The sequence below is a fragment of the Dryobates pubescens genome, chromosome 7 (assembly GCF_014839835.1).
Source record: "Dryobates pubescens isolate bDryPub1 chromosome 7, bDryPub1.pri, whole genome shotgun sequence".
Taxonomy (NCBI): domain Eukaryota; kingdom Metazoa; phylum Chordata; class Aves; order Piciformes; family Picidae; genus Dryobates; species Dryobates pubescens.
Window position 1 is genome coordinate 7,321,487 of NC_071618.1, and position 12,477 is coordinate 7,333,963.

Genomic DNA, 12,477 nt, shown 5'->3' on the forward strand with positions numbered 1-12,477 from the left:
CGCAGTGATAGGATGGTAGTTTCGGGGTTTTCTAGTTATTTTTAAAGGAAATAAATGATCTTTTTTTCTCCTCCTCAAGAGTTGGGGTTTATTTTATCCACAAACTGACGTGAACATGATTCATAAGGGAAAATACAGGTACCATGTATGAAGGGAATAATTTTTTTAGTGGTGAGAGTGTCAAGTTCTACATCAACATAGTCATATAAAAGCTTGGAGTTCCCCTGCTCTTTAAAAGTTTTACTTGTAGGGGTGCTGAAACAGGAGTATGAGTTTGCAGAATCAAGCCTCAGGGTGACAAGAATTGAAAAGGCTCGTTTCTTTCTAGCAACATTTAAAATCCCAGAAATGTAGCAATGCTTTTTTTAGTTTGAGCAGTTCTAGGAAACTTAAAATTCAGTCAGTTTTTGGTAAAACAGCTTGATTTATTACATCATGGCTTTTACAGTACTGTGTATCAACAGAAGAAGGAAAAACAAGTTTTCTGCATGCTTATGTATATGTATCTTTGTGGCAACTTCCATTGCTGCAAATTGTCACAGTGTCAGATGAGTGTCCTGGCTGCATCCAAATGTTTCCTTGTAGTGTGGCTGACAGTAGTTTAGTGCTGGGGGGTTGGTTGTGTTTGTGTCTTACCTCATTTTTTGTTTGAACCATATCGTATACCTTGCAGTGTTAGTGAATAGAAGTGTTTCCCAGTCAGTATCTTCCGGTGGCCATGATCCCAGGATGCCAGTCAGAAACCAAGTGCCCTTGTACTCAGTAGCTAAAAAGCTTCCTCCAAGCAGTTGTTTTTCTGTGGCCTTCTGGAGGTGTCCACAAAACTGCCTGTTTGTGAGGCTTATGTTGAGTATTTGCTTGCAGTCCTCGGCAGGAAGGTAGGAAACCTGCAGCTCATCACCTTGCAGTTCCTCACCTTCCATTCTCCAGCCACTGACTGTACCGGTAAATTTTGGAATTAAAACATGTTCTGCAAAGTCTCTTTCAGGGGTGCAAACAGGAAGCTGGTGGTTGTTGCACTCAACATGCTCTTGGAGTTGTAGTAATGCAATATTGTTCTCACCAGTGTCTTCATCATACCGGATATGTATGTGTTTCTCACTAACTTGCATTATCTTCTCAGTTCCATTTTTTCCCTTAGGCCCTGTGAAGCAAAGACATCTCAGTGCTCTGGGAAATAATTTATCATAGACCCAAAAACTGCAAACCCACTGACAGCTGCCTGGTCATGCTTGAGAAATATGTGCAGCAGAGAAACTAAAGGCACTTTTTCTTGAAACCACCACAGAACACTGCGAATGATACATGGACATCTTTTTAATACTGTGTAGAAGCACTCATAATTCCATAGAGGAGGACAAATTTACCCAACAAGAGCAGTGAATTGTTGCATGAAACAAAAGCCACCTTTACATGCACCTGGTTTAGCTTACCCCTAGGTGCTGAATTCTGAATTGCATTCAAGAAGCAGTTGTGTCTCTGCTTGACTTGTAGCAGAATTTGGGGCAAGTGTAGTAGTAGCTTAAGATACTTACAAGAGATGACAGCAGATTTAATCACAGAATGTTAGGGCTTGGAAGGGACCTTGAAAGATCATCTAGTCCAAGCTCCCTGCCAGAGCAGGATCATCTTTACCAGATCACACAGTGGGTTTTGACTATCTCCAGAGAGGGAGACTCCTCAACCCCTCTGGGCACACAGTGAAAATTTTTTTTCTTTGTGTTTCCGTGGAACTTCCTATGCCTCAACTTCCACCCTTTGCCCCTTGTCCTGTCATTGGGCATCACTGAGAAGAGCCTGACTCTATCCTTTTGGCATTCACCCTTTACATATTTATAAACATTAATGAGGTCACCCCTCAGCCTCCTCCAAACTGGAGAGCCCCAGCTCCCTCAGTCTCTCCTCATAAGGGAGATGTTCTACTCCCACGATTGGTTTTGTGGATCTGTGCTGTCCTTGAATTGAGAGGCCCAGAGCTGGGACACAAAATATGCCAGATACAGCCTCACTGGGGCAGAGTAGAGGGGAAGGACAACCTCTCTCAACCTACTAACCACACCCCTTAGCTTGTGCATGCTAAACTGTGCTGTAACCAGCACAGCGTGTGATCACCTACCAGCACCAGCCCTGATTTCAAAATGGCTGTGCAGAAGGGCACACTCTGCTGTAGTCAATACGAAGTTACTTTTTAGCAGCACTCCTCCACAGAAGCCCTTCCCTTCTGAGTTTATCAGCAGGACCTAAGAAAATGCCAAAAGACATTAGAGAGCTGCCCCTGTGAGGCTGAGTGATGGGCTTAATGAATTGCTAGAAATACCTGCCAAGGAAATCGCTCGTCGCATTTCTTCCTGCTTTCACGTAACAGGTTATTGCTGTCTTGAAGTCTGCCACATGCACATTGATCTAGCAAATGAATTAAAAATAATCAAAACCTCATGCAACACCATTGCCAGACAGCTAACACCATATTGCTTCCACCTTGACTTTGGAGTTTTGGTTTTGCACCAAGCAAAAGAAGAAGTGCAGTTTCTTAGCTGGTGAAAAGTAGAATAATTCACTTGCATTTGTAGTCTAACAACTTAGATATGGTGCTGAAATGTTTTAGGACTTGTGGTGACCAGATTTTGCTGTCTGTAGCTAATGAAACTGGGCTTCCTCTCCAGCCAACCATCAGCACAGTTTGCTTCCTCATCTTTGCATTCTCTATCTGAATTGCACCAAATATTTTATAGCTGTGGCCCAAGCTGGGCAAGGTAAAGCTTGGGGTTTCCTTATTAAATGCACACCTGTGGATCAAGTGGATCTCCCAATTATCTGCATTTATCACACTTCCTTTTCACTTTGAGGCATGGTCTTGGGTCACATGAACTGGATGCTGTTCAGGTGAAGTTAAACCTGAAGACACTCCAGGAGCATGCATAATTCACTCTCATAGCTAACATAGTCCACAAAACCAAACTAGAGCTAACCTGAATTAAAGGCCAACCTGAAACGTGAAAGGGTTATGGATGTCAAGCTGTCATCACCAAAAGCATGGCTCTACAGCTCAACTACTCAGCTGCCCTACTTGTCAATATACACAAGGGTCTAAGCATATCTACTGTGTTTCTGGCAGACCTAAGCAAGTGCCATTGAAAAATGAAGAGGGCTACTGCTTCAAGCAGTTGCCATTTGTTTATCAGACCATCAGGTGCCCAACTGGATACAACTAAACCTCCTTCCCAAAGAAACAAGTCATCAGTGCAGTGCTCTTTACTAAGCATAGGCATGGAAAACCTGGCTGTGAATGATACGCGAGATGATATAAGTCCTCTCTGCAGAGCCATGCTTAAATGTTCAGATCAAATATTGCTTCTTTCACCAGTGCACTGGTATCTTGGGTAGTGGTCCCTAGATTCCTCCTTTTTCTTCCCAGTTTGGAAGGTCAGCAATATTCCCATCACTTTAGTCTCCAAGCAGGCCGATAGCATTTGGATATCAGATGGTGGCCTGCCCACCCCCAGAACTTGTGTATTAATGTAGCAAAGTGCAGCACTGAAAGAATGTATGTGCTCACTGTACTTCCATGCTCACACCTACCTAAGGCAATGCACTGTTTTTTATCCTTCCCAAGCTCATAACCATCAGCACAGGAACAATGGTAGGAATCACTTCCCGGGTAGCAGAAGTGGTGACAACCTTCCTTTGCTTGGTGGTGACATTCATTTTTAGCTAAACAAGAACAAGTAGAGGAAAAGCATTGGGAACAGTTCATCTGGAGTATTCTTGCACAGACTGAGTCCTCTTTACTAAGCATTTCACTTTTACTTGCTTTTTGTGGAGGTGGATAAACTCTGGGTAAGGAGTGTATCCTACCACATTGCTAAGCAAACCTCTGAAACAGATGGGTCTCTGCGCTGCCCACCTTCTCCTTGCAAACTGGTCACCTTGTACTTCTCTGCACCAGACTGTCTGCTCCTCTGAGTTTTGGGGAGCATTAGCAAAGGGTCAAATCAGGCTTTCTGTGTGAACCCATGGAAGGATGCTGGAGGTGTTCTTTCTGCTCTCTTACAACATGTAACCTTCTGCAGTGGAAAGAGCTGCTGCACATGTTAAGAAGGTAGGTATTGTTTGAGGAAGTAGGCTAAAGATATCCGATTCTAAATAAAACCAATACATAACTCTTACTGTGCTTGAAGCCCTTATTGCTTCTCAGTATGCTTGTGCTAAGAAAATTAGCAACTGTAAAAGACACAAAAAAAGAAAGGGAGTATTAACCACAATTGCCACATGCTTGGTCAACTTCCTCTAGGTGAGCTGACACTTAAGTTTCAGCACAAAGCAACACAAGGAACAACAATTCAATGGTGGATCTAGCTCACAGATGGAGAAGTAGCAAAACCCCTCACATAACATGGCTCATGCTGAGCAGATCCAGCTCTCAGCACTGGTTCAAGCTGTGTCACACTCTGTGCTCCCGCAGAAGCTGCTCACAGTCACACCCCTTATACAAAAAAATGACCCTGCCTTATGGCAGCCAGGGCGTCTCCCACCCCAGGGGACCTCCAAGTCAGCAAGAATACTGATGTAAGAGCTGGAAAGTAGAACCTGGCAGATGTAAACATGTAGGATCTGTCCCAGGGTGGTTTACATGCTAGAAAGAATCTGTTTTGGTTTATGCCTTTTACACTTCCACCAGAAATAGTTTGTTTTCTGGAGTCCTGCTGTCCTGAGGAGCTGTCTTGTGGGTATGTGGCCTTGGAGGCTTTCCAATCACCCTGACACCACAGCCCTAGCTCTTCAGATCACATGCTGCCTAGAACTACAACAGGACATACAGTCAGGGTGGCAGTGGCAGGGCTGCCTTTGGAGCCCACCTGTGAGGGCAGCTTGCTTCAGCCCTTTTCAGAGTATCTGTTTCCTGAAGAACACGCTCTCTGGCTCAACTGCTTGAAGCACACTATGATAATAATAATAAACCAGGTTGGAAGAGACCTTCAAGATCATCGTGTCCAACCCCTCTACCAATCCAACCCACCTAAACAACTAACCCATGGCACCAAGCACCCCATCAAGTCTCCTCCTGAACACCTCCAATGATGATGACTCCACCACCTCCCCCCGGCAGCCCATTCCAATGGGCAATCACTCTCTGTATAGAACTTCTTCCTAACATCCAACCTGAACCTCCCCTGGTGCAGCCTGAGACTGTGTCCTCTTGTTCTGGTACTGGCTGGGAGAAGAGACCAACATCTGTTTGTCTACAACTTCCCTTCAGGTAGTTGTAGAGAGCAATAAGGTCACCCCTGAGTCTCCTCCTCTCCAGGCTAAGCAACCCCAGCTCCCTCAGTCTCTCCTCATAGGGCTATGTATCCCACCACACTGGAATATAGCAGTTATATCCCTCAGGTTAAAATGGAGGTTGAACATCAGGTCTGTTAAAAGCAAACCAACCAACCAACACCAAACCAAGCAAACAAAACAGACCCCATCACACCAAAGCAAAACAGCCCTTCCCAGAAAGGTCTGAATTTGGAGAGAAGAGAGGCTCAGGGGGCTGAGGCAGCATATGTAACCTCAGGACACCATCATGTTTTGGTAGGCAGGCGGCACATATCACCCCTGCTTTGCCAAGAGCTGTGTATTTTAACCTAAAATATGATAACCTGCCATAATAAGATTGCTCTGTATAGTTTCCTGAGGGCCCCCTATGACAGGAGGAGGTAGAACTTCTCAGAAGCAGGTGATGCCTTACCCAAACCACAGTTCTCTCCCTCATAGCCCTCAGTACAAGTGCAGGTGTAGCCTCGAATGTTGTCCTTGCACACACCATTGTGCTGGCAGGGGCTCGAGGAGCACTTCCTACCACCTGAAGAAATGCCACAAAAGAGGAATGAGTCACCACCACTGCTGACCTGAATTATGCAACCCCCTTCCTGGCATGCAAACCACTCAGTTAAGCATTGCAAAAAGACAATTTGGAAGCAAATAGACTGCATCTCACCAAATTGCTCCTCAGGAGTAATTTTAGCTCCTCAGGAGTAATTTTAGCCAAAGTGTCTGCTTCCAGAGGTGCTCCTGCAGAGAGGCTGGGAGGTGCCCAGAGCTGCCCAGAGGCAGAGCCTGCTTCTGAAGGATGGATCCTCTGCTTCAGGGAAAAATGGAGTTACAGCTCATGCTCTCATTACAAATGTAATATGAGCCACATGGTTCAGGGATCCATCTGCATTGATATGTACTGGATAAAAACCAGCTGGCATTAAAATTACATGGCAAGCAACATCAAAATAGAAGGAAATCTGGTGCTTAAACATCTGTAAAACTACTATAGAGCAGGTTAGATGCTAGCAAGCTTAGTCTTTCTGATGAACTGAAAATCAAAACTGGAAGATGCCTTTAGGTGAAGCACCAGGAAATGTTGCCAGATTCCCTTTAAGCTTTCCACTGAGAAGACTCCAAGAGAGTTTGGAAATGTTCTCCAAACAACGATTTCTTATTGTAGACTTCAGTGGCCAGGCTGCAAGCCAGAAAATCCTAACCAGGGACATGTTCTTCAACCTTTCTAAAATGGAAAACTTCATCAGAGAGGTTAACATCAGTCAGTGGGCTGCTGTAATTGATAGCAGGGATGGAAAAGTGAAAACTGCCTGGTGCCAGGGAAAAAATACCCAACCACCATCTGCTGAGGCTATGGGCACATGTATCTGCTAGCTTGAGCAGTACTAAAATACTAGCTTAAAGCAATTACCACCTTCAGCCCACCTGCAGTCAGGTGCCAACAGCATACATACCATGGTACAATTTAAGTCTCCTGGGAAGGTTTTTGAGTGACTGAGGGGGCACTCATCAGCAGAGTTGAGAGGCAGAGAGTTAAGGAGTGAGGACCTCCAGCAGCAGTGCTGGGTAGCTGGAGCTAGGGAAGGGCTGCTGACAACATCCTGAAGCAAGTTAGATAATATCAAGCCTCTGAAATGCATGGTCAAATGTAGGCAATGACATCTCAGAAAATGTCTGGGGTCAGGTGAATTTCTGTGAGAAACCTAGAACCTAGCTTTAGTGAAGGAGGAAGAAAAGGATCCCAGGATTTATAGAGAAAATGGTGCAATTTCTGCTACTGGAAAGCTACTGGAATGACCAAACTGTAAGCATTCAGCAAAATAAGAAGGTGGTAAGAAACAACAAACATGCATTTTCCAAGATTAAATAATCCAAACCAATCAAATTGAGGTATATTATAGGATAAGAGACCTAGTGGAGAATCAGTGAGCATCACAGAATAGAGATGTCTCAAATGACATTATCATTAGGTGAGGTAGTAAAACACAGACTACTATAAGCCAGGTAGGCAGCATTGTTCTTTGTAACACATATCACTATTGGGTTTATTCCATAGAATGGTTCCTTGGACTCAGTGTTTTAGTGGCTTCTGAAGAAAATTAATACTAACTTCTGGGTTTGACACCTCCTTATCCACTGTCTAAACCCAAGGCTAGATATTAATGAAACAGGAGATCAACTTAGGACAAGGGATGTAGAAAAAAGGGAAAGAATAGGGCACACCCACCACAACCTGGTGTCCCAGACTCCTTGTTTGGGAGACATCTAGATAACATCAGCCCCTCAACTTTTACAGATTCATATATTTTTGCCTCAACAACTGCCAAGGGATGATGTGGTGCCAGTGTTCAAAGTTTGCCAACAGCCCAGTAGATTTTGCCACCTATTTATCTTACTCAGGTTTAAGCGTTAGGTTTGTATTTGGGAGATTCTGCTGGTAAAGCTGTGCTGCTCTATTGCGCCACCAAAGCAGACTTTCATAAGTCCAAGGTTGTTTCAGAACAGCTATAAGTTCAAGAGAAGAAATAGCCTGTTTACTCTGACAAAACTCCTCACCTTCAACTTCTACTCACTTTGAAGTCTTAAAGGTTTGGGTTTTTTCCCCTATTTATTGCTTTTTTAATCCTTTCACATCAACACTTTACATTATGCCTTACTTGAGACATGACAAGTAGCAACTGGGTGTTTCTTGTAGAGTAAAGCTAAAAAACTCTCAGAAAACCAGCACTGGACTGAATCATAATGTTCCTAGAGTGACACTGCAATGAAGGAGAGAAATTAAGAGGCGAGCTTACCATAGTAGACAGCCCAAAACATTTCCTGGGGGGAATAAAAAAAAAAGTAAAAAAAGGAGAAATGAGATTGCACTTCTCAAATAATATAATCTTCCATAAATACTTTCATAAACCAAAACATTATATGGGAGAATACATGCTATGGTTAAATATTTATGCAGTTGCACTACTACAAATTCTGCTCGGACAGTAAAATTTGAATGAGATTATGGAAGGAGGCTTGCATCTTGCTTATTATTTCTTAAGAAGCTATGAGAAATATTTTGCAGGTGAGAGAGAGATCGCTGAATTCTTTAGCAATGTGACTTCCTGGAAAAACTGGCCAGACATTGTCTCTCTGGTGTGCAGTGGTTTGGGAAGTGACCCTACTTGTCCCTCAACAGGAGCTGGTGAAGGCAGAAGAATGAAGCTGTATCACCAACACTGGTCACCAGCAACTTTTACAAAGCACTGGGAACATCTTTGGGCAGTCTGGCAGCTGTTTCCTCTTTCCCTGCAAACACCATCTTTGGCCACGTTCCCATTAAATAGCACAGCATCTAGTTGTAAGTGTCAGGAGGGCCTCTTGTACAAGGAGACTTGCAGCTGTTGACCAAGAGAGCTTCTTTCTATAGCTACCACTACTTTCTGGTGGATTGCTTCCCTCCATCTCAGCACCCTTTTGGCTCTTCTGGACCCTAAGGGATCACAGAATCACAGAAGCATTCAGGTTGGAAAAAACCCTCAGACTCTCCAAGTCAACCATTAACCCTACTCAAAAGTTCACCCCTAAACCCTATCCCCAAGCACCGCATCCAAGCCACTTTTAAACACATCCAGGGTTGGTGACTCAACCACCTCCCTGGACAGCACATTCCAATGCCTGACCACTCTTGCTGGGAAATTTTTTTTCCTAATGTCCAGTCTAAACCTACCCAATTGTACCTTGAGGCCATTCCCTCTTGTTCTATCTGTGAGAAGAGTCCAGCACCAGCCTCTCTCCAATGCCCTTTTAGGTAGTTGTAGAGAGTAATGAGGTCTCCCCTCAGCCTCCTCTTTTCCAAACTAAACAGCACCAGCTCCTTCAGTTGCTCTTTGCAAGGTTTATTCTCCAAGCCCTTCACCAGCATCATTACCCTGCTCTGTGCTTGCTCCAGCACCTCCACATCTTTCTTGTATTGAGGTGTCCAAAACTGGACACAAACTCAAGGCGTGGCCTCACCAGAGCTGAGTACAAGGGGACAATCACCTCCCTACTCCTGCTGAATGCTGAAGCTGTATTTGCATGAGAGAGGATGATACAGCCATGTATTTCTGCAACATAAGGCACAGGTCACATAGGTTTCTAAAAGTGTCAGAGTTGACTTCTACATTTCCATTTTGACCACTGAAGACACTTGCTTTCTACCTGCTGAGGAAAAAAGTACAAAGACTTCATATAGAGAGAAACCCAAACAAATTAAGCAGGCTGTAGAGCCGTATTCGATAGTAAAGGGGGAAGGCAGTAATTTTTGTTATGCACAAATGAAAATAAAATACTTACAAGCATTTCATCATTTTCAAATACTTCTCTTGCTTCTTCATGTGTACACCTTTCTTCAAAGCATTCCCTTTCCAAGCTGCCTTGGAGTATCTCCTCCAAAAGTAGGGAGTTGGCACGCCGCTGTCTCTTGATAACATTGTTTGCATCATCAGCTGATATAAATACTGGAATGCAGTACAACAAAATGCTAACATCAGTACTTAGACTAATTTCCTTCTATATATTCATCATTTTTATCTCCTGACTTCACAGGGGGGGGTTTTGTTTATTTGTTGGTTGGGGGGAGGGGGGGGTTGTTGTGGTTTGGTTTGGTTTGGTTTGGTTTTCCTTTTTTTTTCCCCTCCATTTTTTCTGAGAAGCTCTCAAATCTCTCTTAGTGAGAATAACCAAGAGCTCAGAAATGCTAAAAAGTTAAGAGGACTATATCATATGCCATCCTTTTTGTGGAAAACACCATAATCTTTCTGAGCTGAGTAAAGAGGAAGAGAGATGAGAGGACATGAGAGTTATTAGGTCTTAAAACTGCTCTTTGCAATCATGCTGTGTTGTGGTTTGTCCCCAGCCAGCAACTAAACACCACGCAGCCACTTGCTCACTCTGCTCCATTCCTGGTGGGATGGGGGAGAGAATCAAAACCAAGTACATCTTGTGGATTGAGATAAGAACAGTTTAAGATTTGAAATAAAAGTAAACTTTTTAAAAATAGTAATAATGACAGTAACAATTGCAATGAAAAGGAAGATTACAGAAAGAGAGAGAAATAAAACCCAAGAAAGATAAGCGATGCACAGTGCCATTGCTCACTGCCTGCTGACCAACGCTCAGCCAGTCCTCCAGCAGCAATCACCCATCCCAGCCAACTCCTCCTAGTTTATATACTGAGCATGATGTCATGTGGTATGGAATATTCCTTTGGCCACTTTGGGTCAGCTGTCCTTGCTGTGTCCCTTTCTCAGGTTCTTGTGTACCTCCAGCCTTCTTGCTGTCAGGGTGGTATGAGAAGCTGAAAAGTCCTTGACTCAGTATAAACGCTGCTTAGCAACAACTAAAACATCAGTGTGTTACCAACATTATTCTCACACTAGCTCCAAAACACAGCACTGCACCAGCTACTAGGAAAAAAAATTAACTCTATCCCAGCTGAAACCAGGACATGCCCACAAAAAAAATAATTACCTGCCAGCTGGATGGCTGGCACCTTGGTGGAGCCTTTGACACTATGCAGTATTTGGCTGTATGTGTTTGTCAGTTAGAATCATACATAGAATCATACATAGAATAAACCAGGTTGGAAGAGACCTTCAAGATCATCGCGTCCAACCTATCAACCAATCCTACACCACCCAAACAACTAACCCACGGCACCAAGCACCCCATCAAGTCTTCTCCTGAAAACCTCCAGTGATGGCGACTCCACCACCTCCCCAGGCAGCCCATTCCAATGGGCAATCACTCTCTCTGTATAGAACTTTTTCCTAACATCCAGCCTGAACCTCCCCTGGTGCAGCCTGAGACTGTGCCCTCTTGTTCTGGTACTGGCAGCCTGGGAGAAGAGACCAACATCCATCTGTCTACAACCTCCCTTCAGGTAGTTGTAGAGAGTAATAAGGTCACCCCTGAGTCTCCTCTTCTCCAGGCTAAGCAACCCCAGCTCCCTCAGCCTCTCCTCGTAGGGCTTGTGTTCCAAACCCCTCACCAACTTTGTTGCTCTTCTCTGGACTCGTTCCAGCAAGTCAACATCCTTCCTAAACTGAGGGGCCCAGAACTGGACACAGTTGTTGTGGCCAATGTGCAGAACCCGGCACTTGGATGTGTTCAATCTCATGCCGTTGGACTCTGCCCATCTGCCCAGCCTGTCGAGGTCCCTCTGCAGAGCCTCTCTACCCTCCTGTGCTTGGAAAGAATACCCACTGGAGTAGGTATTGGATTCTTCTTGTGGTGTTTTTTTTGTTTTTAATTTTAGACAGTGTTTGGGGGCCAAGCAGTGCTAGGCACAAAGGTCAAGATACTCAATAATGTTAGAATTGGAAGAAGTGAGAGATAACAAAATTATTCAGAAAATGCATTAGAATTCTTAGTTATGCATTTGAAAGATATTTGAAAAGCAACAGGCTCCCATGTGTTATTAAAGAAGAAAATGCTTCATGTTTGTGTCTGCACTTTAAAGTGCTGTCTGACACCTCGGGCCACATTTCTGCTGTGCAGGGGTTCTGACACATACAGTGTAACCAGCAGTGCGCTTTTGCTACTGCCAGGGGTGTTTTGACCTACTTAAGTGGTCATCATCTTTTTCTTCCTTGCTCATCTCCTCCTTATATTTGACACACCATGGAGGATTAATACAGAAATATACATTTCTTCAAGCTATGGCAAGCATGAATCTCAGCCTTTTTCATAGGACTCTTCCATTATTATTTCAGAAGCAACTAGAAATATAAACCAAAATTCTCCTTGCTATTTGGTGCACTCTTTAAGAATCTTAAGAAAAGACAAAGTGTTACCCTGGTGTAAACAGTGGCACTTCAAAATTACATTGCTTCAGTAACCTACCACAGTTTTCACTTAGCAATATGGAATAAACAGGAGAAATGCCAGGAAAATAAGTGATGTCACTCCATGCTGCAAAGTAAACACTGTACAAGGTACAAAACAGGAATGGTTTTAGAGGAGCAGTAGCACATGTCAGAATTAAAACTGCAACAAAACAAAGGCCATACCTGTCTGCTCTGTCTGAAGGAAAAGGGCAGAGAGAAGAAATATTGTCCAAGAGTACCTTGCCATTGTTACCCTCAAAGCCTAATGGCTGCCTGCCCGCATTCTTGCAGCTCTTGAGGGAAATGGCTA

General features: G+C 43.9%; 1 protein-coding gene across 1 annotated transcript; it reads right to left on the bottom strand.

Annotated features, from left to right (window-relative positions):
* Positions 1–494: 494 nt before the first annotated feature.
* On the bottom strand, positions 495–12,477 carry PROZ (protein Z, vitamin K dependent plasma glycoprotein). Its single transcript, XM_054162856.1, has 8 exons — positions 12,351–12,477; positions 9,634–9,797; positions 8,112–8,136; positions 5,735–5,848; positions 3,580–3,711; positions 2,318–2,403; positions 2,117–2,240; positions 495–1,144 (listed from the first exon to the last, which is right to left on the bottom strand). The coding sequence occupies exons 1-8, from the start codon at positions 12,412–12,414 to the stop codon at positions 633–635; spliced, it is 1,221 nt and encodes a 406-aa protein (XP_054018831.1). The 5' UTR covers positions 12,415–12,477; the 3' UTR covers positions 495–632.